Raw genomic sequence first — 15,637 nt, forward strand, 5'->3', positions numbered from 1 at the left:
CCCCCCGCCATGTTTGGAATATCGCGCGGAGCCAGTGCAGCGTGGCGGCTTTAAAGAGACCGAAGACAAGGCGAAAGGAATGCCCCTCCCGCTAGAAATGTGAATAAATTTATTTTCTAGTTTTATTTAATACCCACCCCACCCCACTGTCCGACCTGACTTGGCCTAGGCCCTCACAGGGCGCTGCAGGAAGTCGGTCCTTAAAAGGCAAACCCTAAAAATAAATAAGCAGGAATCTCCACAGTCCGCGATCCTAGGGGTAATGTCCAATGGCAGTCGTGGTTCAGTCAATTCACCAGCAGCGAATGCTCCTCCGAGGCGTCCCTGGAGAAGGGGCAGTGTCAGCCAGGGGCGGAAGGCAGCAGTTCCCTCTGGCACCTCCCCGTCCACCAGCCCCCAATTCCAACCAATACGCGAACCTGCCGCAACAGCAGAGGAGGCTGCAGGCCGAGCCGCTCCCGCGGCGGAACTTGCCCGAGGTGGGGCTGTCCTGGCACTGCGCGATGTAGGCCTGGAGCTCACTCTTTTCTCCGCCCGCACCACCTGGGTGCTGGGGAGAGATGCGGGGTGGCCCAGCTTGAAAGGGGTTCCTTGAAAGCTGCCCTCCCCTCCACCATCCCTCCCTGTTCCTCGATGGCCAAGCAGGCTCCCAACTCTGGGCCTTTGCACTTGCTGTGCCTGCCACCTGTTGTACCTCATGGCGTGCTTCCAGCGACACCTTCCCTGACTCCTGAATGTGTGCACACCCCGCATCTTGGTCAGCTGGTGCCACATCTGCGTCCCCTGGTCCTCAGCTGGAGTAAACGTTGGGGCTTTCAGCTGAGTCTTCGTCCCTCCCAACCTCATGGAGGAACCACCATCACTAACTAGGCTTGTTTGGTGTTCCTTTACCCTGGTGCTCCCTCCCTTGGGCTTCCATTTCTTCAATCTAGAACTTTCTGAGATGACGAAAATGTTTGATTCTATGCTGTCCAATATGGTAGCCACTAGCCACACTGGCTTCTGGGCACTTGATATGTGGTTTATGTGAGTGAGGAAATGAGTTTGGAATTGTATTTCATTTTAATTAAAATAAAAATTTAAATAATCCCATGTAGTTGGACTAGTATTGGATAGCACATTCTAGAAACCTTCCTGGATTCACCCTAACATCAATCTGAAGCAGAGGGTCCCACTGTCACCTTCCACACTTCCTTCATACCTCTCACCAGTCAGTCATCATACTTCCTTCCGTTCATGCATCACTCTTCTTGTCCACTGGTCCTGGACAGATCCTGTACACCTTGCCTCATTTCCTAGATGCCTGGTGCCCAGCACAGGGCTTGGCCCACAATAGGCCCTCAGATATGTTGGCTAAAAAAATCCTGTTTACCTGCTACTCCCACATTCTGCTCTGACCCCCTTCTCTCCTCTGATCCCCATAGCCTGCAAAGTAACCACAGTTCCTCTGACTCAAACAGCCCCTGCCCAGGCCACCCCACAGTACAGAGGGCTTAGGAGCAGGGCTTCCAGATTCGGACAGTCCTGGGTTGAGCCTGGCTTCACCGCTTAGTAGCTGACCTTGGGTAAGTCACAAACTCTATGGCCTGATGTCCCTGTTGGTAAAAGCAGATGCGGACACCCTACCTGGCCAGAACTCCACCTTGATCAAACTGAGAACGAGGCAGCTGTGACCATGACATTAGTCCCACCTGTGCTCCCCAATTCCAAGACACCCTCTCCTTTGGGTTTGCAGTCTCCCACATTCTTTCCTTGGGTCCTTCTCTCCTTGCCTCATGGGTCCTCCAAGACCCAGCCATGGTAGACTCCAAGGGACCCAGAACCCGAGCTGAAGCTGAGTGTGAGTGCGGGTTGGCCCCATGGGCGGAGGGGCTGAGCGGCTGACCTTGATCGTGTCGTAGGCACCAGTAATGAGTGCGATGAAGAGACTCAGCACCATGTAGATGAAGAGACTGATGAAGGAGTAGAGATAGAGCTGGGAGAAGAGCCAGACGAGGCTGCTGCGGCCCTGCTGTGCCTGCATCGCCGCGAATGTCACAAACATGTCGTCCCCATTGATGAGCGAGAACAGGCACTCAGATACCATGGACAGCGAGCGGAACTGTGGCAAGGCAGTGAGGTCAGTGGGGTTATGGGGACAGAGGGAGCCATGGGCATGGCTGGGGACAGGACAGGGACACTGGGGGTCACAGGGGACAGGACAGAGTACCAGTAGTCACAATAGGGCCATCTGGGGGCCACCATGTAATGACAAAGTCATAGGGACAAAGCCAGGATCACCAGGGGTCAGAGGGACAGTGGGCAGAATATCAGCAGTCATGATGTGGTCACTTGAGAGTCACTGTGGCAGCTGACAATGTTGTAAGGTCAATACCAAGGTCCAAAGGGACAGTGGGCAACACTGCAGACCTGCTGGTCAGGTACCAGGGGTCAAGGTGAATTATTCAGTGTGGCCAGGTCAATGATAGCTTAACCAAGGGTCAGAGGGCTTAGGAAGTAGGCTCGGAGGAGGGTAGCCATGAGCATCCTCCACCAGCCCCGGCCCTAGCCAGCCTATACCTTCACATGGTAGGGCCCCAACACGATCCAGCCACAGAAGCAGTAGCCCAGGTAGATGACAGCCACACAGCAGCAGAATCGCATGACGCTGGGCAGGGCCACCCGCAGTGTGGCAATGAGGATCTGCAGTGGGGCAGATGGGGACCCAACGAGGGCATGGTCACAACCAGGGTCAGCGGTGCCAATGGGGGAGAAGCAGTCAGCGCCTGGCCGAGGGCACTTCTGGGGGACAGCTTAGAAGGGACAGCATGGACTGAGGGGGCCCAAGGGAACCCTATGACTGGGCTCAGCTGGGTGGCTATGAAGGGGCAGGTACATGTGGCCCCTGCCCAAGTACAGTGACAGGTACATCTGGGGTGGGCAGGTATGGGGCTAAGAGGCTTGTGACAGGCCATCCGCAGGGGCTGGTGACTGCCATATGTGTATGAATTGGGGGGGTGGGAATTGGGGGACATGTGGCTGCCACCCAGAGGGCCCAGCCTATGCATACAAGGCTTACGTTGTACTTATGGAAGAATGTCAAGTAGCGGATGACGCCGACCCAGACAAGCAGCGTCGAGGTGCCCAGGAGAATGCTGCAGACATCATAGCTGGCCAGGTTCTAGGGGCGGGAGCAGTGTCAGCCCCATCTAGCTCGCCACTCCAGGGAATGTGGCCCCAAGCGGGCATCAGCTGGGGTGGTATCAGGGTCCAGGGTCTGGAAGGAGCCATCAGGGCCCTAGGTAGGGTGTCGGCAGGACCCACCTTGGCTTCGATGCCAATCTTCATGATGGTGCCCGAGATGGTGAGCACATCACTGGTAACCAGCAGGATATACCAGCCATTGACAAATTCCAGCCGCTCCCACAGGCTGATGACGTGTCCCCGCTGGCGCCACATGAACCTGACAAACTCCTGCAGAAGGCAGGTGGGGTGAGGGCCTCTCCAGGAACAGGAGCCTCGCACCACCCCTGGCCCTTAATGGCCCCAGAGCTGGGCGAGGCTGACTTGGGCACCCGTGACACTGGAGTGGCTCTCACATTCTGCAGCAGGAAGCCACGGAGCAGGGAGCGGGCACACAGCAGGAAAGAGAAGGAGCACGTGAGGATCACAACCACGTCAAAGAGGAGCCGGAAGCTGTTATCTCCTGTGGGGAGGGGGTCTTGGGTAGGGCTGGGGTGGTTCCAGGCCTTGGGAGGCCAAGGCTGGGGCTGGGCCAGGCCAAGGGGGCTGTAGGACTGATCAGCGGGCTCATGGGTTACTCTGGGTGAGTCAGAAGTTTGGTCAGTGCTGGTCTGGGGCTTGGGGAATCCCTGGGCAGGTCAGGGCCCCTGGTCTGCATTGGTCTGGGGCTCGGGATCCCTGGGCAGGTCAGAGTCCCTGGTTGATGCTAGTCTGGGGCTTGGGGATCCTTAGGTAGGTCAGGGCCCTGGTTGGCGCTGGTCTGGGGCTTGAGGGCTCACCGTGCCTGAAGACGCTGGGGTGCTTACACTCCTGGATATGGGCCTTGGTCTCCAGGCTGATGGGGATACGTCCGCTATGTGCCTTATTGTCAAACGTGATCTATGGTGGGGTACAGAGTAAGTCTTGGCAGACCTAGGCTCCCAGATCCACATAACAGATGTTCTGCCTGGCCCCCAGGTTGGTTCCTCATCAGTCCCATGCTGTCCCTGGCCAAAGGTCCCCCGCCTTGGAGCTTAGGAGCCCTGTGGCACCACTGCCTGCACACCCCCACCCTGGACACCGTGGGCTCACTAGGACGCTGAAGGTGTAGCAGTCTGGGATCTCATTGTTGATCAGGCTCTGGAGGTTGATGGTCTTCAGCTGGAAGTAGATGGTGACGTTGATCAGCCTGGGGAGGAGGGGTCCAGTGAGGGGGAGGGGGCTCTGCCTTGGGCCCCAGAGTGCCAAGGCTCCTGTCCCATGCTGACTCTGCAGCTGGCAGAGGAAGTGCTCACGCAGCAGGCATCAGCCTGGCCCGTGCCTGCCCCCGCCTTATGGGGAAGTGGCTGCCAGGGAGGACATCTGGCATCCCGCCTCCCCCCACCCTCTGCCCAGCCCTGGGTTGGCCCCCTTGAAGAAGCAATACTTGTGGAATTTGAGTGTGAGGTTTTTGTAACTGGGGCTGCCATCCAAAAGAGAGAGATCATCACTGGGGGGCACAAGGGGTTTCTCGGGGGGGTCCACACGGATGCAATCTGAGGATAGGGAGTCAGAGAAAGGACACTGGAGATGGGGGAGGCATAGGCAGGTCTACCCAGAGTCCCCGACAGCCCCCCTCCCTGATTCACTTCCCACTTTGCACTTGAACATTTGTTGTTTGTTCCCCTGTATCCCCCCAGGGTACGGCCCAGTCTGTCTGTTCCCTGCATAGATGCTAGGGCCTGGCATTCTGTGGGTTCCCAAATGTTTAGCGAATTAATGATATTAAAACATAGCACCCAGCTCCTTCTGCACACCATGGATTCTTCTAAGCATATTGCTTACATCAAATTATTAATGCTCATGACAACCCCACCTCCCAGATGAGTGAGGGGCAGAGCTAAGATTTTAATCCCAGCAGCCAATGGCCCCCAAGAGCTCAGCTCTGCCTTGTCCACTCACCAGTGATGACCATTGGGTCAATGTCAAAGGTGTCATTGGCTGGGTCCACGTGGCCACGGTTGTAATACTGCTGACAGAGGGCCAAGGCCGAGCCATTGGCCCAGGGGCCGCCCCCGCCCCGCACATATGCATAGCGGCCCAGTGACACACTGGGGAGCATCAGGTACTGTGGGCAGAGAAGAGGAGGGTCCATCAGCCCCACCTGCTCTGCGCCCACCTCCCGACCTGGCCCTGGCCGCCCGCACCTGGTCCACAGCGTAGAAGATAGCCTGGTAGAGCTGCTCCCGCGTATAGGCTGCAAAGGTGTCATCCGCCCCATCGGAGTAGCCCAGAAGGAAGAGGTGGCGGAAGGCAATGGTGTTCTCCTCCCGGAACGTCACTGCCAACTGGTTGCTGAGCCCGAACAGGATGAGCTGGCAGGAGGGACAGGGGGTTCGACACTGCTGGGACGGGGCCTCCCTCAGTGCATGAGTGGAGAAAGAGAAAGCGCACTCCCTGAGGGCATACGTCCCCATCTCCCATGCCCACCATTGGTTCCCCATGCACAGCACACAGTGGGCACTCATATCTCACAGTAGCAACTAATGTACATTAAATGTTTACTGGATGCCAACTTCTGTGCTAACCCCAAACCTACAGGGTAAGTATCACTGTTGGGCCCCTTAACCAAAGGGAATTTAGCATAGTAACATGCCCAAAATCACGGTACTAGACTAGAAGCTCCTTAAGGCAGGAGCTTGGTCTGATTCATTTTGGGGTCTCCAGACCTCAGCACAGGGCCTGGCATGGGAAGGGGAGCAACTATCTGTTCAGCCACTGGGTCACTTCTCTTTGAGAGTCAAGATAGCATCAGACTACCTGGGTCCAAGTGCCAGCAGCTCCTAACGCTTCATTGCCATGTGACTTAGGACAAGTCCCTTAACCTCTCTGAGCCTCAGCTGCCTCATCTATAAAATGGGGGGCGATAGCAGTTGCCAGGACCTCAAAGGGCATGTGTGAGGCTAAAAGGGGCTGTTTACAAACAGAACTCAAAGGGCTTCATGATTGATTACTGCCACTGTCACTATCATTATGCTGCTGTGGGGCAGGACTAGGCTCCAACTCCCAGACTTTCCTTCAAGGAAAACAGCGTTCTGCTGTTCAGGCAGTGTTCTGCTGGGGCCCTTGCAGGTCTCACCTGCACAGTGACCACCAAGATTTTCACCACTTGCAGCATCAGCTTGAAGGGCTTACGGCCCTTGGCCCGAAATTTGTCACAAGGACTCATGAAGAAGTACTTGAGACGGCGGCGGAGGTCTTCCTCTTCCAGAGGGGCTGGAGGGGCCGGTGAAGTCCCTGCCTGGGTCCCATATCCGGGGCTGGAGGTCAAGAGGTGCTCTGTCTCTGTAGGAATGGGAGAGAGCAGTGGGGACTGGGCCCAGGCAGGCCCCCTGTTCCATCCAAGAAAGAACTCTGGGAGAAATTCAGAAAATCTTCAACATGTTATGGATATATGCAGAAATGCTGCTGAGAGATTACAAGTTTGGGTTTGGGACTCAAAAGGGCTGGAGTTGCTTTCTGTTGATGGATGCTGCCGAGTAAGCATCGTTCAAGTCTCCCCTCCCGCGGTCATCATGTCTAAGTCAGTCTCCTAAAGAGCCCGAACAGCTGCAGAAGCTCTTCATCGGAGGTTTGAGCTTTGAAACAACCGATGAGTCTGAGGAGCCATTCTGAGCAATAGGAATGCTCACAGACTGTGTGGTGATGAGACCCAAACACCAAGTGCTCCAGAGGCTTTGGGTTTGTAACCGATGCCACCGTGGAGGGCGTGGATGCAGCCATGAATGCAAGGCCACACAAGGTGGATGAAGAGTTGTGGACCAAAGAGGGGTGTCTCAAGAGAAGATTTTCAAAGATCTGATGCCCACTTCACTGTGGAAAAGATTTCTGTGGGTAGTATTAAAGAAGACACTGAAGAACATCACTTAAGAGATTATTTCAAACAGTATGGGAACAGTGAAGTGACTGAAATCATGAATGACCGAGGCAGTGGCAAGAACAGAGGCTCTGCTCTTGTAACCTTTGATGACCATGACTCTGTAAACAAGATTGTCATTCAGAAATACCTGCTGTGAATGCCACAACTGTGAAGTAAGGAAAGCCCTATCTAAGCAAAAGATGGCTAGTGCTTCGTCCAGCCAAAGAGGTCAAAGTGGTTCTGGAAACTTCGGTGGTGGTTGAGGAGGTGGTTTTGCTGGGAATAACAACTTTGGTCGTGGAGGAAACTTCAGTGGTCGAGGTGGCTTTAGTGGCAGTCATGGTGGTGAGGATACGGTAGCAGTGGGGATGGCTATAATGGATTTGGTAATGATGGAAGCAACTTTGGAGGTGGCAGAAGCTTCAATTATTTTGGTAATTACAACAATCTTCAAATTTTGGACCCATGAAAGGAGGACACTTTGGAGGCATAAGCTCTGACCCCTATGGTGGTGGAGGTCACTACTTTGCCAAGGTGGCTATGGTGGTTCCAGCAGCAGCAGCAGTAGCTATGGCAGTGGCAGGTTTTAATTACTGCCAGGAAACAAAGCTTAGCAGGAGAGGAGAGCCAGAGAAGTGACAGGGAAGCTACAGGTTACAACAGATTTGTGAACTCAGTCACGCACAGTAGTGCTAGAAAGGGTCTAGCTGCTACAAAGAAGACGTTTTAGACAATACTTGTGTATGAGCAAAAAATTCAAGGACTGTATTTGTGACTAATTGTATAACAGGTTATTTTAGTTTCTGTTCTGTGGAAAGTGTACAGCATTCCAACAAAGGGTTTTAATGTAAAAAAATTTTTTTTTGCACCATGCTGTTGATTGCTAAATGTAACAGTCTGATCATAATGCTGAATAAATGTGTCTTTTTAAAAATGTGCTGTGTAGTCCTCCACAACTAGACTGAAGAACAAAACAACAGCAACTTGTCTGTTCCCCTTACCCCAATTCCCCAGCACTGTTCCCATCCCCTCAATTCCCCAATAAAAATCTTTACAAAAAAAATGTGCTATGTAGAGTTAGTCTACTCTGAAGCCATCATGGTAAATTACCCCAACAGTGTGAAGTTAGAATTTCTTCATGGTGATGTCAGGTTCCATTTGAAATTTATTTACAACCTGTTTGGGCTCAGAAACCATTGTCTTCAGAAACCTTGGTGTAGTTGAACTGACAGTTACTGTGTTGTTGACCTGGAGCTCACCATTAAAAGGGTCATCCAAGCAGAGTAATGGAGTTTATTTGGTTATTAATGATTGTTAGCACATCCTATGCAATACATCTAAATTGAATTATGGCACCAGATAAAATTAAAGATGGGAATGAAACTTGTGTATCATCCATTATCATGTGTAATCAATAAATGATTTAATATCCTCTTTAAAAAAAGGCGGCGGGGGGGGGGGGGAGTTGGTTTCTGACCCTAATGCTCACCAGCTTGGGCAGGGCATTCAAGTCTCTCTGAGCCTGTTTCTCATCTGCAAAATGGGGCAATAGCATCTCTTATCAAGAAGCTGAAGATTTGATTCTTACAAAGTATTTATCACCAGGGCTGGTACCTGATAAGAATATCACAACATCCCATCATTGTTCCTGTTGTTGATTTGTGGGGAGAGAATGAATTGCTTCCAATGACTTCTCACTGGGCACTCAAGGCCCCCAGACATGAACATGGAACTCAGCTACATGCCAGTATTTTCTGGACAAACACCCAAAGAATGACCTTTCCACTCATCATGACCTGACCTGTCCAGCTGACACTCTCACAGACCACAGGCCTGGAGAAAGCGAGATCAACAACAATGGAAATAATAAAGGAATGCATTTGCTGAAGACTCACTGTGCACCAGCAGGTGTTGTAGTGATGTCCATATAATAGTTTATAAGCTAATATGGCATCTTCATTAAGACCACCAGCTCCTGGAAATCATACATCCCTAGGACCAAATCCCAGACCTGCCACTTCCCAGGTGGGAGACCCCAGGCATCTTTCTAAATCTGTCTCCTCATCTGTAAAGTGTGTGTGTGTGGGGGGGAGTCTCCCCCAAGGCTAAAACTCGGAAAGTGGTTTGAGAATGAAGTGAGGCACCCTGAGTCTCAGTAGTTCTTCAGCAAATGGAAGCTGTTCTAAGCACTGCTTATTCCCTTCAATCCTGACCAGCCCAAGAGAAAGCTCTAAGGATTCAGCATCTGCTGGCGTCAGAGCTGGTCACAGCGGCCCAGAACCGTCCCTGACACACCCCCACCATCCCCACTGGGAGAACCCAGCTTCTTTCCAGGCCTGGCTGACCATTGCCTGGCGCCACCACTGAGATGATTGTGGGCACTGTCAGAGCCTGTCCTGCAGGGAGGGCCAGCTCCTGACTGGTCGCTTTGGAACTTGGATGCTGTTGTGATTGTTTACAAGACAGCTGGATGGAAGCCAGAGGGCAGGCCTACCTCCCTAGCTAGGATCGTAGCTAAACTACCCCAGACCCTACAAGCTGGAACACCTTTCAGGTGTCTCCGGCTAGCTCAAAAAGGGGAGACCAGCACAAAGGGTCTCCCTCCAGGTTCCCCCATGAAAGGCGGAGACTGAAGAGGCTGGGCACCCAACACCTGAGTTCTGGTAAGCAGAGCTTCCATGGGTTTGGAGATCTGAAGTTGAGTTACCGGTAGTCGCCTAGGCTCAAGGAGGCAATACCCCCCAGCCTTCTGCCTGAGTTTTAAAAAGATGAGCATTTGCCTTCTGGATTGGGGAAGGAGTCTCATGTGCGGGTAGGAGAAGCTGGTGCAGGCTGAGTTCCAGTAAAGCTGAGCAATCGGAACTTAGGCTCAGAATGCGAACCTCGCCGCCCCGAGTAAGAGAAGCCCGCGGCCCGCCCGCTGTCTGAGTTTAGGAACTCTGACCAGAGCCTGGGGATCCAGGAAGGGCAGTTGGGAGTCCCTGAGGTCGGAGAAGCTGGTGCCCAACCGCCGCCCAAGTTCTAGGAGTCTTCTGCCCACATTTCCACAGCGGGAAAGCTGAGAGGTCAGCACTGGAGTTTAGGAAAGGCCAAGTGGGAGCTCCGTCGCCCCAGGTCGGGGCAGCTGGGCGCCTGCCTACCCGCCCGCCGCCCGCGTTCTGGGACCCGCGAGGACGCCCGCACCCTCACCTGAGCCTCGCCGGCCTACCGGGGCTGCCATACTGCGGCGGGAAGCGCCGGACGCCAGCGGGCGCGGCGGAGCAGCCCGGGTCCCAGCGCCAAGCGCTGCCACCGCGGCCTTGCTCCCTCGCGGTGCGGCTTCAAACCCTGAAGCATCACCTGACTCGCGCCCCGATCACGTGACCAGGGCGCTCTTGGAGGCACGTGACCGGATCCAGTCCCTCCTCCTGCGCCACGACACCTGCCTGAGCAATGCGCATGCGTGCCTCGGCGGGCGACTCCGAGGGCAGTCACGAGGTCCTAGCGCCGACTGGCAGACAAGATACTGGAGGATAAGGCTGGCCCTGAGCCTGCCAGCGTAGGACTGGTTCCGTCATGCCCTCGTCTAGTGCCAACCTCTTGGCTTCCATGTGCTTGACCCCTTACCCTCCGCGATGTCCAGTGATCACCCTATATCCTATCTCAGGGGTGTTCTCCATCCTTCCGGAAATCCTGGAGCTACTCTTAACCCCTTCTGCTTCTGCCCCTCTCATATGACCTATCAGCAAGTTCGATTTCATTTCCTAATTATATCCCAAATAGGACCACTTATTTCCACTTTTATGGCTCTCGGGCCAGTCACCCACCATTCCTGATCTGGACCACTGCAGCAACTTCCTCTGATCTTAGACTCCCAGTCTTGACCCCTTCCATTCCACTCTCCACCCAGTAGCCAGAAACAAGTTCAAAGAACAGTTCGTATCAGTCCTCTGCCAGAACCCTCTGGTAGAGTCCCACTTCTTGGGGACAACAAGCAAACTCCCCACCGCAGTCTACCAGGGCACTCTGGTCTGCTCCACCTTCTCCCCTAGCTCATTTCTCAGCGGTCCCATGGCCTTTGCACACGTTTGCCCTGGAGCATAATGGTTAAGAATACAGGTTCTGGAGGGCAGACAATTCAGTTTTAAATCTAGGCACTACAACCACCACTTCTCTGTCTTCCAAAGAGTCCCTTAAACTCCATGTGCCTCAGTTTTCTCATTTGCAAAATAGGGATGCTCAATCATAGTTGTCTGCTTCATGGAGCTGTTGAATTAAATGAAAAAATGCAAGAGCCTAGTACCAGGCTGGGCAAATAGTGCTGATGATTAAATTAGTGGTTATTGGGATTATAAAGTTCTTCCTCAGGAAAACTGCACTTGACTTAAGTTAGAAATGTCGTATACGTATTCTAGAATGTACTATACCCTGTAATTACTTTTTAAATGCTTTGGAATCTGGTATCTGTGAGCTCTGCCATGCTTATCTTGCTTCCTGCTGAGACCCGAGCAGTCAACAGATATTTGTCAAATGCATAAATGGGTAACTTCCTTTGTCCAGTGGTATAGCTATAATGTGGGGTTTGAGTAAGTTAGGGGAGCAGACAGAGCAGGACTGCCCACATGGTTTCATATCAGCCTACTAATTTCAACATGCCATAAATCCCACCATTCTGAAAAACCAAGGGTAGGATTGCTGCTCAGACTACCTGCAGAGTTCTGCTCCTGACTCTGGTTACCAAGTCTGGAGGAAGAGTGGTGACTGCTGGGATGGACCAGTGCAAGACCTTGTGAGGGAAGCTGGGAAGTCTGGAGGATGTTAGGAGGAAGCAAAGACATCGTGGTTCCCGAATGTATGGCTGGCTCAGACCACACCCTCCCATCTCCCTAGAAGCTGTGCATTAGGGAGAAAAGAGAAACAGGAGAACCATGAAACTGAGCCAGGAGGCAGTGGGAGGATTTTACTAACTGCACAACACACAACTTCCCCAGACCCCGTGGGTGCCAGCATCCCCTTCAGCCATCGGGCCCCAACAGTGCGTCTTGCTCCTGCACCCCCTCGGGACTCTCACTAGCAGAGAGGGCTGAGCTGTCATGTGTGGGAGAGCTGGGGGCAGGGTGGGTCTCAGGGTTGGGGTCAGGGCTGGGCACAGGATCCAGGTCCAGGCTGTGGCCAGATCCATGGTCAGGGCTGGCCACAAGGTCAGGATTGGCATCATGACCAGACTTAGGGTCAGAAGACTTGACAGGTTTACGGGTGGGGGTGGGTTTGGAGCCAGGGCTGGGTTTGGGGAGGGGGCCCAGCACAGAACCAGGGTCAGAGCCCAGGTCAGAGCTGGGGCCCAGGCCAGAGCCAAGCACAGAGACACCATCAGGACCCAGGAGGGAGACCTGCCCCGGCCTCAACATGGAAGCAGGGCTGAGGCCCAGGCCAGCGGCAGCAGCAGCAGCCGCTGCAGCTGCAGCGGCCGCACCCTCATGCACCCGCTTGTGCTTGGTGAGGCTGGAGGCTTGGCCGAAGGCCTTGCCACAGAGCTGGCAGCGGTAGGGGCGCTCTCCGGAATGCACGTGCAGGTGCTGCAACAGCGCGGAGCTCTGCCCGAAGGCCTTCGAGCAGTGGGGACAGGCGTAGGGCCGCTCGCCCGTGTGGATGCGCAGGTGGTGCTGCAAATTGGAGCTCTGGCCAAAGGCCTTGCCGCAGTGGGGACACCGGTAGGGGCGCTCCGCGGTGTGCGTGCGCTGGTGCTGCAGCAGCGCCGAACTCTGGCCGAAGGCCTTGCCGCACTGAGGGCACGGGTAAGGCCGCTCGCCCGTGTGCGTGCGCAGGTGCTTCAGCAGCGCTGATCCCTGCCCGAAGCCCTTGGCACACACCGGGCACTTGTGCGGCCGTGGGCCGCCATGAGTGCGCAAGTGCTGCGCCAGCAACGAGCCGTGCCCAAAGGCCTTGCCACACACCGGGCAGTGGTGCGGCTTCTCACCACTGTGGCTGCTGCGGTGCTTCAGCAGCGTGGAGCGCCAGCCAAAGGCCTTGCCGCACGCCGCGCACTGGTAGGGTCGCGCCCCGGTGTGGATGCCCCGGTGTTGGGCGAGCGTGGCGCCATGGCTGAACGACTTGCCGCAGTCGGGGCAGCGGTAGGGCTTCTCGCCACTGTGGGTGCGGCGGTGCTGGCTCAGCCCGGAACTGCGGCGGAAGGCTCGCCCACAATCAGGGCAGGAGAAGGGCCGGGGAGGGCTGGCAGGTGCAGGCAGCACAGCCGGGCTGGTGGTCAAACCCTTGGGGGTGGCAGTGAGACTGGATGAGAGGGGATCCAGGTCTGGGGCTTCCTGGGGGCTGAGGGTGTCACTATTAGGGTCGAGAACCAGAGGGACAGGGCCAATCACGTCTGGATCGAGATCGAAACTTGCAGACATGGGATCTAGATCTTGGGGATCCGAGTCACGGGTCCCCAAGATGGAGCTCGGAGCTTCCACATTCGGGTTCAGATCTTCGGAGATGGGTTCCAGATCTTCATAGCTGGGGTCCACGTCTTCGGAGACAGTGTTGAGGTCTTCTGGATCAGGCTCTGGGTCTTCAGAAACTGGGTCCAGCTCTTCCTGGTTAGGGTCCAGGTCTTCTGAGTCTGAGTCAAGCTCTTCATAAGCAGGCCTTGGGCCCTTGTGGCCTGGGTTCCTGACCAGGACAGAGCGCCGCATCCCAGGTGTGGAAGTGCCAGATGCTTCTGGGGCAGGATCTGCAGGGTGAGGACAAGGTAGGCGAAGGTAGGTTTTGGGGAGCAGAGGTGGCAGGGGTGGGGTGGGGGGGAGTGGGGAGTGGCTTCTTTTGTTGACTGGGCAGGGATGGGATAGGGGGCTGGGCTGTGCCCCAGAACCCACTTCTGAACACACACATGGATCCTCCTCTTGTCTCAGGCCACAGGGAAACTTGTGACTTGCCCCAGCCAGGGCAGGGAGAAAAGGGACCCTAGTGGGTCATGGGGGCGGGGGGGGGGGAGCACTCCCTTCTCAGCCTCACACCTGGATGGAAGTCATGGGACCCGGCACTAGAGGTCTCCAGTACCCAACTCCATGGCTCTGCCCCACTCTCCATGCTGGACTCCTCCTCTCGTGGGAAGCTTGGGTCCTGTGGAGGAGAGACAGTCCTAGGTTCCTAGTCCTTTGTGGGGAAGAAGGTGGGTGTCAGGTTCCTGTGCTTGTTCCTAGGTACATGGCCTGAATTCCTGTCCCATAGCCAGGGGTGGCATATTTGGGGGTTGTTAAGGAAGGGACCTCTGGCTCGCCTCCTAGAGAGGAAGTATCCTGAACTTAGAAGTCTATATCTGGGGAATGAGGGTGGGGGTACAAACCACATCTGGTAGTCCTCTTGAGTCCCTGGGGGAGCACAGGGGCACCCCTGGCTTGCTTCCTGAGGAAGAGATCACCTGAATGCCAGACCTCACAGTTCCAGGGTGGGAGTAACTGTCAAAACACCTGTGTTCCTGAGTACCAGTTCCTAAGGCTAGAGAGGGAGGTGGGGAAATAATGTGTGGTACCTGTGGGGGGGGGGGGGAGCAGGGGGACCCATGGATCCCATAGCCAGGGTGATTGGGACAGGTGCCAGTATACCTGTTGTCCAGTTGTATAGAAGATCCTGAATTCTAACCCCTAGCTGGGGGCCAGGCAAAAATAATACCTGGAAACTCCTCTTGGGTGACTGGGGCGACACCTGGTCCATTTCCTAGAAAGTTCCCCTTTCTCAGTCCCTGAGTGACTGACCCCATGGCTGGGGTATAGGGACACATGTCAGGACACTTTTTGTCCCCTCCTGAAGGAAAGATCCTGAATTCCAGGCTGGAAGTAGGGAGGTGGGTAGAGAAACAATAGCTGGGACCCCTTCTGGGGAGCAGGGGGAGTTCAGGATAAACCTGAAGGGAGGTGATGCCTTGAGCTACCCACCCCATGGCTGAGCACTGGGGGGCAAGCAAATAGATCTGTTCCTGGGAAACAAGGGGACCTTTCCTTCTGGGGAGGGAGACATCCTGAGCCACAGCCCCATAGTTGGGAGTGGGTAAGCAAAAGGAGGTGGCTGAATTCCTAGATCACCTCCTCCACCCAAAACCCCAGGATACCTCCTGGGGACAGGGCTTCCAGCTCTGGACCCCCAAGATTGGAGAGTGAGAGGAATAATAGCTGGAGTCCTAGGGGACAGAGGGAACCTCTGCATCCCCCTATTCAGGAAGGGCCTCCTGAAGTCCCGACCCCAGACTCAGGGTGGGAAGAACAATGCCTGGGGGCCTTATTGGGTTCCTGGGGGCAGTAGGTCTGGATCGCCTCCAGGGGAAGGGGGGTCCTGAACTCCCCACCCCACAGCTAAGGGGTGCCCCCACCCCCCACCCCATTCCTCCCGATCTTAGGCGCTCAGCTTGGGCCTGGCCCTCCCTTGGGGCCGAAGCAGCAGACTGGGCGCGCTAGGCCCGCGGGGCATTCGGTCCCTCGCATAGCGCCGCGACCCTGCTCTCCGGGCCGGGGCGGGAGGCGCACGGGGCAGGGGGCGCACAGAGGTCGACCCAGGTCGCACCCCGCG

General features: G+C 55.2%; 2 protein-coding genes across 7 annotated transcripts; both read right to left on the minus strand.

Moving 5' to 3' along the window:
• Positions 1-92: 92 nt before the first annotated feature.
• MCOLN1 (mucolipin TRP cation channel 1) lies at positions 93-10,456 on the minus strand. Of its 4 annotated transcripts, none has more exons than XM_019667634.1 (14): positions 10,289-10,456; positions 6,320-6,525; positions 5,388-5,555; positions 5,143-5,308; positions 4,628-4,736; positions 4,294-4,390; positions 4,002-4,101; positions 3,579-3,685; positions 3,304-3,453; positions 3,059-3,160; positions 2,560-2,682; positions 1,886-2,101; positions 420-550; positions 198-324 (listed from the first exon to the last, which is right to left on the minus strand). In XM_019667634.1, exons 1-14 carry the CDS (start codon positions 10,317-10,319, stop codon positions 288-290), a joined length of 1,743 nt encoding a protein of 580 aa, XP_019523179.1. In that variant the 5' UTR covers positions 10,320-10,456; the 3' UTR covers positions 198-287. The 4 variants fall into 4 exon arrangements, 3 of the variants coding, with proteins under 3 accessions (XP_019523180.1, XP_019523179.1, XP_019523181.1); XR_002126782.1 differs by lacking the exon at positions 198-324 and adding an exon at positions 695-794 and having other exon boundaries at positions 458-550; positions 10,289-10,451; XM_019667635.1 differs by lacking the exon at positions 420-550 and having other exon boundaries at positions 93-324; positions 10,289-10,451.
• A 1,562-nt stretch (positions 10,457-12,018) lies between these two features.
• On the minus strand, positions 12,019-14,882 carry ZNF358 (zinc finger protein 358). Of its 3 annotated transcripts, XM_019667593.1 has the most exons (4): positions 14,680-14,882; positions 14,421-14,572; positions 14,092-14,197; positions 12,019-13,808 (listed from the first exon to the last, which is right to left on the minus strand). In XM_019667593.1, the coding sequence occupies exons 1-4, from the start codon at positions 14,786-14,788 to the stop codon at positions 12,094-12,096; spliced, it is 2,082 nt and encodes a 693-aa protein (XP_019523138.1). In that variant the 5' UTR covers positions 14,789-14,882; the 3' UTR covers positions 12,019-12,093. The 3 variants fall into 3 exon arrangements, with proteins under 3 accessions (XP_019523138.1, XP_019523140.1, XP_019523139.1); XM_019667595.1 differs by lacking the exon at positions 14,421-14,572 and having other exon boundaries at positions 14,680-14,768; XM_019667594.1 differs by lacking the exons at positions 14,092-14,197; positions 14,421-14,572.
• Positions 14,883-15,637: the final 755 nt, after the last annotated feature.

Source organism: Hipposideros armiger, unplaced genomic scaffold, assembly GCF_001890085.2.
Source record: "Hipposideros armiger isolate ML-2016 unplaced genomic scaffold, ASM189008v1 scaffold_502, whole genome shotgun sequence".
NCBI lineage: Eukaryota > Metazoa > Chordata > Mammalia > Chiroptera > Hipposideridae > Hipposideros > Hipposideros armiger.

Coding starts and splice junctions, on each gene's coding strand:
- MCOLN1 (XM_019667634.1), bottom strand. CDS start 10,319: ATGGCAGCCCCGGTAGGCCGGCGAGGCTCAG. Junction 551..1,885: donor GTGCCTACGACACGATCAAG/GTCAGCCGCTCA, acceptor ATCTCTCCCCAG/CACCCAGGTGGTGCGGGCGG. Junction 325..419: donor CTCCTCTGCTGTTGCGGCAG/GTTCGCGTATTG, acceptor CCCCTTCTCCAG/GGACGCCTCGGAGGAGCATT.
- ZNF358 (XM_019667593.1), bottom strand. CDS start 14,788: ATGGACCAGGTGTCGCCCCAGTCACCCAAGAGGAGTTTCCAGGTATTA. Junction 14,573..14,679: donor TCTATACAACTGGACAACAG/GTATACTGGCAC, acceptor CTCCCTCTCTAG/CCTTAGGAACTGGTACTCAG. Junction 13,809..14,091: donor GTCCCATGACTTCCATCCAG/GTGTGAGGCTGA, acceptor CTCACCCTGCAG/ATCCTGCCCCAGAAGCATCT.